This window comes from Cetorhinus maximus, chromosome 12 (assembly GCF_964194155.1).
Source record: "Cetorhinus maximus chromosome 12, sCetMax3.hap1.1, whole genome shotgun sequence".
Taxonomy (NCBI): Eukaryota; Metazoa; Chordata; class Chondrichthyes; order Lamniformes; family Cetorhinidae; genus Cetorhinus; species Cetorhinus maximus.
This window is the reverse complement of record NC_135890.1, coordinates 27042749-27058069: the sequence shown is the minus strand read 5'-3', so window position 1 is coordinate 27058069 and position 15321 is coordinate 27042749. Positions and strand designations below refer to the sequence as shown.

Here is a 15321-nt window from a genome sequence, read left to right as displayed (position 1 = left end):
CAGTTAGAACATTTTATAGCATCTCTGGCCATTGAATTTCAGATACTATGACTGCATTTACTAATTTCAACTGACTCCTGAACAAAGCTAAAAAAACTATCAAATTAGTAGAGAAAAGAGTGTCCTCCATTATTACAAATTGGAAAGCAGAAACGGCACAATAAAAGTTTATTTTCAAATATATCACAAGAGGAACAGAAGTAGGCCATTCAGCCCCACAAGCCATTCTATTATATCATGGTTAATCTGTATCTCAATCTCATTTACTTGCCTTTTAGATCCTTACCGGTCTTGAAAATTTCAATTGGCAAAGAATCCAGCCTTTTTGGGGGAGAGAATTTCAGATTTCTATTCCAGCACCGAAGAGGAGTCATACGGACTCAAAACATTAACTCTTGTTTTTTTCTCTCTCCACAGATGCTGTTAGACCTGCTGAGTTTTTCCAGCACTTTCAGTTTTTGTTCCAGATTTCTATTGCCCAGTGTACGAAAAAGTGCGTCATGTTTGGACATGATTTGACTGCTGAATGGCTTTGCTTTAATTTTGAGATTACACTCCCTTGTTCTGGACTTCCCTAGAGGAAATACGTTTCTCTTTATCTATCCTATCAAATCCATTTATTATTTTAATCACCCCAATTAAATAATGCCTCAATCTTCTAAATTCAAGGAATACTAGCCAAGCTTATGCAACTGGTCCTCATGATTCAACTCTAACTTCATCATGCTAGTCAAAGAAGAATATAAAGGCATTACACCAATAGGCATTACACCAATATTTTACATTTGTAGAAAATATTTATGATCAGTGGAATGCTTTATTTTCTAGCTATGACAAATCCTTTTTGCCATGTCTTGTCACTTTCTTGTTCTGCTTTCCCTAATTTTAGATTATTTTATATTGTTTTAGATACTCATCCCTGTTTTCCCTGGCCACAGCAGACAGCCTACAGTTGGTTGTGTTTGAGAAAGCCACTGCGTTTGTGGACAAATAAAGTGTGACTTTATTTGCCTGTGGTCAATCGAAAAAGGACATTTAAGAGATCAAGCCTCCCCCTTCCACACAGCATATGGTCTGCCCCATCATGAATGTTATCATTTCAATATAGCTTTTGCTGGATGGTTCTTCCTAGCCTCCAAAGGCACAAGTAAAACTGCAAAATAATCTCAAAATGTTACCATTGAACCCAAACTGGTTGCTACAACAGTTCAAACTGACAGCTCCCAGTAACACAGAAACCATAATATCCCAAAATGTACAGATGGCCAAGGTTATCTTAATAGTGCCCAGGCACTGACTAGGCGATAAAACTTTTAAATCAGCATGGCATTAAATGTTTTTCAGCGCATCTATTCCACACAATCTGTGGGGAGAAGATACATTTCTCTATAACTAGTCTTCTGTGAATCTCATTAGTTCTAAAAATACCGAGCTTCTACTAGGCATGTAGCAACACTTGTCAAAAATCATGCCTTCATAATTTAGCCAACTGTGACTTAAATCTTGTCATACCACTTGGAAAACAGAGCAGATGTATTCCCAATAGTTTAACAAACCCACTGGCATAGGTTCCATTTAGCTCATTGTAACTCGGTGATGTAAATCTATTCATGTCAGGTGGCGTGAGTTTTCAATGAGTCTGCAGCACAGAAACAGGTCATTCGTCCCAACTGGTCAGTGCCAGCATTTATGCTTCACACAAGCCTCCTCCAATCCATCTTCATTTAACCCTGTCAGCATATAAATCTCTTCTTTTCTCCCTAGGATATTTACCTGAACTATTCCTTGTGGTAGTGAATTCTACATTCTTACTACTTTTGGACAAAGGCGTTTCCTCTAAATTCAATATAGGATTTCTTCGTGATTATCTTATAGTTATAATCTCTAGTTTTGAACTCCTCACAAGTGGAAACATTCTCTCTACATCTATCCTATCAATTCTTTACATTATCTTAAAAGACTGATAATCAGGTCACTCATCAGCCTTGTCTTTTCCAGAGAAAAATGCCCCAGCCTGTTCAATCTTTCCTGGTAAGTGTATCCTCTGTAATTAAATCCACGCAGGACAAACTAGTCTTGTTAAATTAATACATCATACAGCTATATGGCACACGAGGCAGCCATTTGGCCCATCCCACCTGTGCTGGCTCTTTGAAAGAGCTAACCAACTCCCTTCTTTTCCCCACGTTCCTGCAATTTATTTTCCTTTTCAAGCACTTATAAAATTTCCTTTGAAAGTTGCCATTGAACTTGCTTTTATCACCCTTTCTGGCAGTGCATTCCAGATCATCATAACTCAGTATATAAAAAAATGTTTATCTAGCTCATTTGTCAATCATCTTAAAACTGTATCTTCTACTGATCTTCCCTCCAGCTTCGCGCTATTTACTCTTATCAAGCCCCTCAATTTTGCATTCCTCTATGAAATTTCTCTCACCCAATGAGAACAATCCAAGCTTCTCTCGCCTCTCCCCAGAACTGGTACTTCACCCGGTGCCATTCCAGTAAATCTCCTCTGTACCTTCCCTAAGGCCTTATCATTGCTTCCTAAAATCCCAGAATTAGACACAATTTAAGCTGATACCTAAGATAGTGGCTTATAAAGGGTTTGCATAACTTCCTTGTTTCTTTTTCCTGTATTGATAAAATCAAGGAACCCATATTTTCAAAAAAACAAAATCAACTTGCCCTTCCAAAGATTTGCATATGTAAACCCCTAGGTGTCTCTGTTCCAGCATCCCTTTTTATATTGTACCAATTAGTTAATACATCATTCGACCTTCCAAAATGCATCATTTCACATTTCTCTGTCAAGTTTCACCTGCCATGTGTCTGCCCATTTCACCAACCTACATCCTCCTAAAGTACCTTGCCATCCTCCAACATTTACTAAATCTCTTCTTTTGCATCATTATGTGGTACTTTAACAACCTTTAAAAGACATCTATGGAGCTTTTATAAGGCTTCTCCAAAGTCCAAAAACTCCATGACAAAGAAAACTTTCACTTCAGAGATGCATACACACTGCAGTGAGAATGAAATTTAGCCATACATCACAATAGTTTTCTGCTGTACCAAATATAACCCTCAGCTTCTCATTGAATATTCACCACTTTTTGAGGCAGTCACAGCTAAATAATAAAGTCGTGCGGTAAATAGGACATAGTATTGGGAACAGAGTTCATTTAAAATGTTCATTCTTTTTCTCAATCTTACTTTAAGCTATAACTTTACGCAAAGAGGAAACAAAATAGAAAATGCAAGTTTTCGCCCCCCACATAAAGATCCAAAGCCTTGGTGCCTTTAATATTAATGTTTGGTTTTTTTTCACCAGCTATATGCCCTTAGGTTTAACCGTAAGTCTGTAGGTTTAATCACAAGTTTGTAGCTTGCCTGTATCATGCACTAAAATTATGCCAACAAACAGCTGTTGAACAACTTAAAAAAAGCATCAGAGATAGCTGATTCACTATGCTTCGGGCTTTTCTGCATCATTCGCAGCCCCATAAGACAGGGCCAAGTCAGACAGCAGCATCCAGGGACCCAATCCTGACAATTATAAATAAACTTACCTTAACATTTTTTTTATTAAAAGCAGTAAGATATGCGCTGCTATTTATTTAGGGCACTCAATATACACATTACTTTTCCTCTATATGGAGAGCTCCCCAAGCTTACTGGTAGTGTCGTGAATTTAAAAATTATGCAACATCAGAAATTTTAGTATATATAAACATTTAACCTCGGTTTTCATCATTACCAACAGATTTGACAACAGCTCACATTTCTAAGAGTTGGGCGGAGGTAACTACGGAGTAGAATTTTAAAAACAAGGACTATAGGGGCAAAGTAGAGGGGCGTGGGCAGAAACATAGTGACTGAATAAGCAACCAGTGGTTCATTAAAAGTAACTTTACAACAAATTAACTTCAATAAAAAGATATGCAAAGTACAGCAAAACATACTAATCTGTTAGTTCGCGTTCTACTTAAAATATAAAACTCACTATACAATATTACTAGCAAAATCTCCAATAATATCTATTACGTCTGCTAGTTAGATTCCGACAATCCTCTATTAAGTTGATGCAGATTTGCCGAACTCTACTTACTACACGGCTGGCGCCAAAAAAAAATCATCTGGGAACAGTACATATAACACAGTAGCTCCATTCAGGTGCAACATTCGCACTTGCTGTCAACAATACAAGCAAAAAATAAAAACACGATACGGCGAGAGGGAACTCAAAAGTAATTTAACTTCAAAATATGCATGACTGTACCTTTCTGAATTAACTTGACGTCACCGTTTTCTTTCTTAGCCCTGTGTTTCTTCTCCTTCTCTTTGCTGCTGTTGTACTTTTCCTTGGAGGGTTTATTGGATTTTGAGTGAAGGTAGAGAGAGGAGTAAACAGGGGGAAGGGGACGAGGAGCAGGAGCAGCCACTGTATATTTAGAGCTAACGCCGAGTTCTGGACAGCGTTTGATACTGTTACCACTGCCCTTCTCCCGGTCTCTGTCCCCATCTTTCCCATCATTAGCTTTCCCCGCCGGTATCAAACTAGTTGGCGGCGGCAGGGCGCCACGCACTTCCACTTTGGGTTTACCGTAACCATCGGGCAATGGCTGCATCTTCCTTTTCTTGGCCGCTGTTTTACTGTGCTCCGAGGAAGAATGCAAAGCCGGGTTCACTTTGAGGATCTCCGCGCTGGGAGTTGACGGCAGGTCAGCCCGCTCGTCGCTGTCGTTTTTCTCCACCACGACGCGTACATAACTCAACTGCGCCATTTTGAACCTTGGGCCAAAAAGAAATCTCTCTCGGCCAACGCTTGTTGGGGTATCGGAGCCAACCTAATCGGAGCAGCTAACGCACTAGCTGATTGGCCGCTTCGCACGTCAATCACATGCCAAATCTCTTCCGTTAACCTTGTGAGCGGAAACAGTAACCTCAGGAAAGAGGCGGGACTTCTGGTATGACGGGAAGTCAGCCACTTCGAAGCTCGGGGCTTGTACAATCCTGAAAGATAACACAAACTGAAAATTTAGGTTACAGGAAATAATATTTAAAATCGCGGAATTGTAATCTCTTTAAATAAATTTTAACGATTGTAATATGCATGTAAATTGAAAGACTGCGACGCTCAAATGGTATGGTTTATAATATATATGTACTTTCCTTTAGGACCTGCAAGGTGTTAAATGTCGAGAGAGTTAGTTCCGGTGTGACGTCAGGATGCCCTCGCGCTGTCGTCACCAGTCGCCAGCGGGCCTAGGCCGCTCTTCAGCAACTCTGGAGATAGGCGCTTGGAACGTATATTGGACACTCCTCAGATTATCGCTCAGAAAAGCTCCGTTATTTGTAGGTGACTGGTTTCCCCTATTTTTCTCCTATCTTCCTGTTTCGTTGGGATGTTCCGAGTGAGCCACGGACGCCTCCGTTATTGAAGATAGCCAGCCGGCTCGGTGGAAACTTCCCCCTTCTCTCCGGGTTCAAGTCCCACTTAAGCGGCTTGAACACATAAATCCAGACAGCCTGACCGAGGGACTGCCGCACTGTCACCGGTACCGACTTTTAAACCGTGGACCAGTCCGCCCTCTCTGAAATTTTAAAGAAGAGTTCTCCTCGCTGGCCTGGCCAGTGTTTATTCTTCAACCAACATCACTGAAAAGAGATTATCTGGACGTTACCTCATTGCTGTTTACTGTGCACAATTGGCTGCCGGGCTTCCTACACCATAGCAGTGGCTACAAGTACTTCATTGGCTGTAAAACGTTTTGGGACATCCTGAGGTTGTAAAAGGTGTTACATAAGTAGAAGTCCATTGACTTTTCTTTTGGTTGCCAGTGACAATCATATGTAAACGTAGTGGAGACTGGGTACTGAACCTGGATTTCCCTGTTTAGAATGCAGCACTACTTGAGTCCCTCCAATCGGGCAAAATGCTTGAAAGCAATTGTGCGGATTTGTCCTGGGTCTGTTTCTAAATTTCCATCTGCATTTTATTTCACAGGCTGAGCCAGGCAATAAAGCTTTTCCTGGCTGTTCTTGCCAGTGCTGCTTAATCAGTCAGACCTTCTATTTCAAAAAATTCTATTTAATTTTCCAACCAAGCTGGATAGCTTCTTGATAAACAAGGGGTGAAACGTTATCAGGGGTAGGTGGGAATGTGGAGTTGAGATTATATTCAGATCAGCCATGATCTTATTGAATGGCACAGCAAGCTTGAGTGGCTTACTTTTGCTCCTAATTCATATGTGCTGTTATGAAGTGAGTTCCAGATTTCTGACCTAGTGACATTGAAGGAACGACGATATAGTTCCAAGTCAGGATGATGTGTGGTTTGGAGGGAAACTTGCAGGTGGTCTGTCTGCTGTCCTTGTCCTTCTAGGTGGTCGTTTGCGGGTTTGGAAGGTGCTGCTGAAAGAGGCTTGGCGAGTTGCTGCAGTGCACCTTGTAAATGGTAAACATTGTTGCCGCTCTGTTGATGCTGGAGGGAGTGAATGTTAAGTATTTGATGGGGTGTCAGTTAAACAAGCAGCTTTGTCCTGGATGGTGTCGAGCTCGTGTTGTTGGCATTGTAGTCATCCTGGCAAGTGGAGAATATTCCATCATATTCCTGACTTGTGCCTCATAGATGGTGGACAGATTTAGCATGCCAGAAGATGAGTTATTCACGACAGAATTTTGAGCCTCAGACCTGCACTTACAGCCACAGCATGTATAAGGGGAAGGTACCATTAGGTTGGAAAATAGCAAACATAACTCCTTTAATCAAAAAGGGAGAAAGACAGAAAGCTGGAAACTACAGACCAGTTAGCCTAACATCTGTCAGAGAAAATGTTAGAAGCTATTAAAAGATGTTATAGAAGGGCACTTATTAAAGTTTAGGGCAATCAGGCAGAGTGAACATGGTTTGTGAAAGGGAAATCATGTTTAACCAATTTATTAGAGTTCTTTGAAGGAGTCACATGCTGTGGATAAAGGGGAACCGGTGGATGTACTGTACTTAGATTTCCAGAAGGCATTTGATAAAGTGCTACATCAAAGGTTATTGTGGAAAATAAAAGCTCATGGTGTAGGGGGTAACATATTAACATTCATGGAAGATTGGCTAACAGGAAACAGAGAGTAGCCATAAATGGGTTTTATTCTGGTTGGCAGGATATAACAAGTGATCTGCCAGAGGGATCAGTGCTGGGACCTCAACTTTTTACAATTTATATAAATGACTTGGATGAAGGGACAGATGGTGTGGTTGCTAAATTTTCCTGATGACACAAAGATAGGTAGGAAAGTAAGTTGTGAATAGGACATCAGAAGGCTACAAAGGGACATAGGTTAAGTGAATGCAAAGACCTGGCAAATGGGGTATAATGTGGGCAAATGTGAAATTGTCCATTTTGGCAGGACGAATAAAAGAGAAACATATTATCTAAATGGTGAGAGATTGCAGAGCTCAGGTTGAGGGATCTGGGTGTCCTAGTGCATAAATCACAAAAGGCTAGTATGTAGGTACAGCAAGTAATTAAGAAAGCTAATAGAATGTTATCATTTATCATGAGGGGAATTGAATACAAAAGTAGGGAGGTTACGCTTCAGTTGTACAGGGCACTGGTGAGACCACATCTGGAGTACTGTGTACAATATTGGTCTCCTTATTTAAGAAAGGATGTAAATGTGCTAGAAGCAGTTCAGAGAAGGTTTACTAGACTCATTGCAGGAATGGGTAGGTCATCTTATGAGGAAAGGTTGGACATGTTAGGCTTGTACCCATTGTAGTTTAGAAGAGTAAGAGGTGACTTCATCAAAAACTTTAAGACCCTGAGGGGTTTTGACAGAGTGGATGTGGAGAGTGTTATGATCCCAGCTGATGTTACCACTGGACAAGCCTCATCCCGGAGTGGAACACAGCTTGATAGATCCTAACTTTTAATTTGTTTATTTAGATATTTGGAGAGTGGCTACTGAACAGAATCAGCTAATAAACTTTTAACAAGAGAATAAAACATTTATTTAATGAGAAAAGATTAACTATATTAAAATATTCCTTCACCCACAACTATACCTTTACAGATATATACAGATTTGTAAGGATAACACAAGTTACAAAAGCTATCTTATACTCTAATGTTCACAGTCAGTACACGGTCCATGTAAACCAATAGGTGACCTGTGGTCAGTCACACCACACTCTGAAACCAAGCAACAAATGCCACCTCAACCAGATGCTATGGATCTCTCATCGACTCCCCCCAAATACTTGTCACACTGTGAGCCAACCAGTCTCACTGCACTCTGTCTTTCACATGAGAGTTTCCAATCTCCACTCTCCAAGACCTCGCCTTGGAAGCTCCTCCCAAACCGACGCTTTCTCTCAGGTGCCTTCCATGAGGGTTTTGAACTCTCTTCCAATATTCCTCTCCCCTGGGTCACCACATGTATTCAAGCTTTCCTCCATGCACTCCTCTCTCTCTCTCACTGACTCAGCTGTCAACAGTACACCACTGCTTCACATGCCCATAGCAAAGAGTTACAGACTGTCAGTTGTCTGTTTGGACCTTCTGACTTTCCCAAGCCTTTATCTCTTTAAGCTTGGACCCTTTCTCTGCTCCTCACTCTTAACTTCACTTAACAGATTCCTGTCTTTCCTTTGACGAGAAGGTGTTTTTGGGACTTTCTCCTGTTCCACTCCCCTGGGTTTGGGGACTTTCTTCTCTGGCTTGGGACTTGCTATCTGTCCCTTTTCCTCCAGTTTTTCTCTGGCAGCTAGTTTCAATCAACTTTAGCTTAGGGCTGGATATCTGTCCCTTTTAGGCTGCTTCTGCTTGGCAGCTGTCTTCAAACAGAACTCAAAACTGCTGTTTCTTTAGTTTGTGTGTGTGGGTGTGGGAGCCTACCTCTCTGGACTCCTGTCACTAGGCAATAGCAGAGTTTTTTTTCTACTCTTTGTTTAACTTCTCTTTAGGAATCATAAAGCACATTAGAGATGCAGACACCTTTTAAAATGAAACTAAATTTTCTTAACACACACAAAGACAGAAATACAAATCAAACATAAACTTTAAAGCTAAACCTCATTCCTAACATTCACAAATACAAATATAAAAACTTAAACTGTCTCTATTCCTGAACCAGAGGATGTTTCCTCGTGAGAGAATCTAGAACTAGGGGTCACCGTTTAAAAATAAAGGGTTGCTCATTTAAGACAGATGAGAAATTTTTTCTGAGGGTCATGAGTCTTTGGAACTCTTCCTCTAAAGGCAGTGGAAGAAGGGTCTTTGAATATTTTTAAGGCAGAGCTAGATAGATTCTTTATTAACAAAGGGGTAAAAGGTTATCGGGGTAGGCGAGAGTTTACAATCAGCCATGATCTTATTGAATGGCGAGCAGGCTTGAAGGGCCAAGTGGCCTACTCCTGCTCCTAGTTCGTATGTAAGGCTGATCTAGTGAAGTTTCTGGTAAATGGCAGCCCCCAAGATGTTTATGGCAGGGAATTCTGCAATGGTAATACCATTGAATGTCAAGGGGAGATAGATTCTCTTTATTTGGAGTTGGTCATTGGCATTTTTGCAGCGCAAATTTCACTTACCACTTATCAGCTCAAGACTGAACATTGACCAGGTTTTCCTGCATGCAGGTACAGATTGCTTCAGTATCTATAGTATACTGTCTTTCCATATTAGTCCTCCCATCGTCCATCACTTCACACTTTTCCACATTGATGGCCATCACGCTCGTTCCCATTTAATCACCCTACCTATACCTATATCATACTGAAGTCTAATAATGTTTTACCCTTGTTTCCTTTCTCTTTCCACTTGGTTAGGAGGCTTTGTGTCCCAAAGGTTCTGGCACTTTTTTTTTGAACTACATCTATAATAATGGAATAGTGTTTCCCAACACAAATTCCCCCTCCTCCTTATTTAGTGGAATAGAAGCATTGTGGGTGTGCCAAGTAGGCCACTTGCCAGTAGCCTCCCTCCCACATTTACAAGCTGATCTATCACATCCATCTTGAAATGACCTTACAGAACTTACTACACAAGCTTCTGGGCCATCTATTGCAAATACATCCTCTGTTAAAATCATGCTTTAGGTGGAAATCTTTAAAATTACAGTTGATTCAAAACAGATTCTGTAGGGATTTTGCAATTCAAAAAGCCTGAACTGAAAAAGAGACTCCAAATTGCGCACACATCTTGGCCCTGGTTTTCTGTGCCAAATTCTTTCAAGGAATAATTGTTTTGAAGACTTAAGTGATTAGACTTATTCAGCAGTGAGAGTTGAGCTCAGTTAACAGTTTGATTCTGGGTTAACCATGAAATTGAGCAGAGTTTAGATAATTTCACTTTTGTTTCTGTTGATCTGGGCTTGTCCAGAATGAAATTAGTCACCTTCCAGCTCCACCATTAATAATTAAAATAAACTAATCCTTTGGTTCAGGTCTAATTCTATTTGAAATACAAATCAAACATAAACTTTAAAGCTAAACCTCATATTCTACTTTCTTTCCATGTTGAGAATATTAGAAAATTTTTTTGGATTTATTTGTAAAATACTTAATTTGTATATAAAAACTTTTATACAAATGCTGGAGAGGAGGAACAACAAATTTAATGTGGGGGAAAAAAGTTTGCTTCACTTAAAAAAACTGAAATGTATAGACAAAATTGCATTATTTGATAATGCGGCATAAATTATTAGCCCAGCAACCATCAGATTTTTCCCACTGGTATCTACCAGAACTTCTAAAATTCTATTTCATTTTATTCTAGTATGTTAAAAATAGCTTACTTTTAACTGTCTCAAAGTCCTGGGTTTTTTAATGATCTTCATCTGTAAAGCAGGTATTTTTATTACCCAAATAGACTTTTCAAAGATTGAAACATATAGATCAAAAATATTAGCAGTCTTTGTTTTACAGTTAACGCCATTTTTATCTCCATGTGGTTATTTTTCTGCCTGTTCAGGCGGATATAAAAGATTCTGGTATTATTTTGAAGAGGAGCAGGGTCGTTGCCCTTCTATCCTGGCCAATATTTATCACTAACATCAGATTATCTGGTCATTATCACATTGTTGTTTATGGGAGTTTGCTGCACGCAAACTCTTTAATTCTGGAATTTCACCCTTTGAAATATTTTTCCGACCTCAGTCTTCCCCTCTCTGTAGTCATGGCAGAAGTGTATTTGAAATATATCACACTGTAACCATTTTAAAAAGAACACAATGTGACTGAGCTTCTGAATGCATCAATAGAAAGTGAACAAACTTGCTATTGCTATTGATTCTGGCAGTATGTGTGTGCAGTGTGTATGCCCTGGCTTCCTGTGCGATGTGTGAACGTGTAGTTTTGTCAGATGTTGTGCCGGATCACGAGCTGCCGGGTGAAGAGGTATTAAATGTGACATATGAATTTCACCAAGCATAGATTCCAGGGATAGTTCCGAGATCGAATGTGGCCCAGAGCACAAGACAGCTGAGTGGGACATCCCCGAGTATAGCTGCTGACTGGAGGAAATCTGGTAGCTGGCAGCTGACTTCCAAAGAACACAGTTCGCAAGCACCATGCAGAGTTACAACTCTGTAGCTTTTATTTCCCCTTTCTTCCTGCTGCTGGCTCCTCTTTCCAGGTCAAGCCTGCTCTGGGCAAACTTTTTTTCTCTCCCCAACAACCCCAGACTCCCTCGAGGCAAGAACCCCCCTTCAGACTGTTGTGCACCTTTGGCTTAAAGGCCTCTCCCTCTCATCGTTGTGTGTTTCAGGGTGGACGACAGTTTTACTGAACTCGTGTGCCAAACTCATTTTGTTTATAAAGCACCACGTAGTCAGCCTTTCCTCCACTTGCCCCCTGATCTCTAAAGCTGCTTGGCTCCAATGAGCAGCAAAGGAAGTTGAACACAACTGCATCATTAAAAATTAGTAAATAACTGCATCGACAGAAGACAGAGCATTTAATATGTAATTTTGTTTTAGCAAACCTTGCAAAATGAGGCAAAAAATTATAGAAACATATTCAAGTTAGTTTGGAGACCGTGGCTGCTGTTATATCTTTGAAGAAATCACTGATTAAAAGTTATGAACTTAACAGCAACTTTTCATTGAAAGGGCTTTGAAGTAACAAAACAAAGGTTCTTCAGGAGCACAATAAATCAATATATAACCAAGCCAAAGGAGGAGATATTAAGTCAAATCATGAAAAGCTTGGTCAAAGAGATAGGTTTTAAAGAATATCTTAAAGGAGGTAGACAGAGGTTAATGGAGGGAATAAGGGCCTGGGCAGCTGAAGGCACATCCACCGATGGTGCAGCAATTAAAATCGGGGATGCTCAATCGGCCAAATTTTAAGAAACACAGCTCAGAGGGTTGTGGAGCTGCAAAGATTATAGGGATGGGTGAGGCCATGGAGGGAATTGAAAACAAGGATAAGAATTTTAAAATGGACATGTTGCTTAACCAGGAGCCAACGTATTCAGCAAGCACAGGAGTTGTGGGTGAACAGAACTTGGTATGGTAATGGGGCAGCAGAGTTTTGGATGACCTCAAGTTTATAGAGGATAGAATGTGGGAGGCCAGCCAGGAGTTAAAATAGTCCAATCTAGAGGTAATAGTGACATGGATGAGAGTTTCAGCAGCAGATGAGACAAGGGTGGAGATGGGCAATGTTACAGAGAAATAGGTAGTCTTGGTGATAGTGCAGATATGTGGATGGAAGCTCATCTTGGGGTCAGAACAGACTATTTCAGCCTCAGAGGGATGAAAGCAGCCCGCTTGATTGGCACCACATCCACAAACATTCACTCCCTCCACCACTGGCACACTGACAGCAGTGTGTACCATCTACAAGATGCACTGCAGGAATTCACCAAGGCTCCGTTGACAGCACGTTCCAAACCCATGGCCACTACCACCTAGAAGGACAAGGGCAGCTGATAATAGGAACACCACCACCTGGAGGTTCCCCTCCAAGTAACTCACCATCCTGACTTGAAAATATATCACTGTTCCTTTACTGTCGCTGTGTCAAAATCCTGGAACTCCCTTCCTAACAGCACTGTGGGTGTAACTACACCACATGGACTGCAGTGGTTCAAGGCGGCAGCTCACCACCACCTCGAGGGCAACTAGAGATGGGCAATAAATGCTGGCCCAGCCCGTGAATGAAAAAAAAAAGTGCGGATACGGAACAAGAGTGTGTCATGGGACCAAAGACAATGGCTCCAGTCTTCCTAATAATTAATTGGAAGAAATTTTGCTCATCCAGGATTGGATGTCAAATAAGCAGTCTTGAGCTTAGAGACAGTGAAGGGTTGAAAGAAGTGATAGGTAGAGCTAGTTAGCAATGTACCTGTGGAAACTGACATGTATAATACAATTGACATAAAACTTCTGCCTTTGGAACAATGTTCCACTGTCTAAATTGAGCTACAAAGTAAATCAAATTCAGCGTGTGTTAGATTGTGGCCTGGAGTTTCTTCCATGGGCACAATTGGGAACTTAGATTCAAAATGCCCCCACATGGAACTTTACCCTGCTTGTTTTCTCCACAGATGCTATTTGACCTATTGAGTTTTCCAGCATTTTTTTTAAGTTAGGGGGTGTGTGTAGATTTCTCCTAAAAGAGAAAGGTAAATCAGTGAATGTCGACAGATCCCCAAAGGTAGACGGACATGTCAATAAGGTACTTAAGGAATATCGAATCCTTTCCTTTATTAGCGGAGGTATAGAATATAAGAGCAGAGAGATTATGCTGGAACTGTACAAATCATTAGTTAGGCCACATCTTGAGTGTGTGCAGTTCTGGTCTAATTACAGAAAGGATGTAATTGCATTAGAGAGGGTACAGGGGAGATTTATGAGAATGTTGCCAGCTGCTGGAAAAATGCAGCTATGAGGAAAGATTGGATAGGCTGGGGTTATTCTCCCTGAAACAGGAGGCTGAGGGGAGATTTGATTGAGATCTACAAAATTGAGTGTGGCCAGGATAGTGTGAATGGGAAGGGCTTATTTATCATAGAAGAGCAGTAAATGACTAGGGGGTATAGATTTAAAGTGATTGATAGAAAGATTAGAGGGGAGATGAGGAATTTATTTTTTACCCAGAGGGTAGTAGGGGTCTGGAACTCTCTTCCTGAAAGGGTAGTAGAGGCAGAAACCCTCATTTAAAAGGTGTCTGGATATTGATTGAAACATAAAAGATCCTGATGGGTCTTGACAGGGTGGATGTGGAGAGGCTGTTTCCTCGTGGGAGAATCTAGAACGAGGGGTTACTACTTGAAAATAAGAGATCGTCCATTTAAGGCAGAGATGATAAAAATATTTTTTCTGAGGGTCATGAGTCTTTGGAACTCTGCTTTTACAGCCTTTTGGGGAAAGAAAGACTTTGAATATTTTTAAGGCAGAGGTAGATAGATTCTTGATAAGCAAGGTTATCTGGGATAGGCAGGAATGTGGAGTTGAGGTTACAATCAGATCAGCCATGATCTTATTGAATGGCGGAGCAGGCTTGAGGGGCTGAGTAGCCTACTCCTGCTCCTAATTCGTATGTTCGTAACCTGCAGGGCTATGGACCAACTGTTGGAAATGGGATTAGACTGGCACTGACACGATGGGCCAAGTGGCCTTTATACGAATCTAAATGTATAGGATCAATGTTCATTTTAAACAGTGTCGAAAACTGTTGCTCCTGGAAAGTGTCGTTTTTAATTAAACTTAGCCAAAAAATTGAATTTAAGAATCAACTTCTCCCTCGGCCCCTTTCATTTCTCATCAATGTGCTACCTTCAGCAATATTACGTGCAGACGTGAGGTCAGCTTCCAGACACTTACCTCTACCTCTCCACTTCTGCCTATGATGTGAGACCATGCAAGATCCAGTGGAGCCACTTCCTTGAGTGAAGAATTAGGAAGACAAAAACCATCATCTTTGGTTCCCACCACAAACTCCATACCCCTGCCACCTATTCCATATCCTCCCCAGCCAGTCACAGGCTGAATCAGCCACAGATTTGTATTTCAACTGTACACTGTGTCCACCTCCCTCCCTGCTCACCCATTATGTTGAAGTGCTCATCCATGCCATCACCTCCAGACTTGACTTCCAATGTTTCCCTGGTTAGCCTCCTATCATCTACCCTCTGTAAACCAGATTATTCAAAACTCTGCTTCCTGTAACCCACTCACCTATTGTCCCTGTTCTTAGTGACATCTCCTGGTCTCCTAACAGCTCAGAATTAAAATGGTCATCCTTGTGTTTTAATCCCATCACAGTCTCACCTCTACCTACAACCTCCTCCATCCCCAAATTCCTTCCCTCAAATT

At 41.0% G+C, this 15321-nt stretch overlaps 1 protein-coding gene across 1 annotated transcript in view; it reads right to left on the bottom strand.

The window, feature by feature from the left end:
• Window positions 1-5189, bottom strand: part of LOC144687325 (lysine-specific demethylase RSBN1L-like) — a 78628-nt gene extending 73439 nt beyond the window's left edge. The window contains exon 1 of the mRNA XM_078553281.1: window positions 4283-5189. Within this exon, the coding sequence (XP_078409407.1) occupies window positions 4283-4787 (505 nt within the window). The 5' untranslated portion in view covers window positions 4788-5189. The remainder of the gene's footprint in view (window positions 1-4282) is intronic.
• Window positions 5190-15321: the final 10132 nt, after the last annotated feature.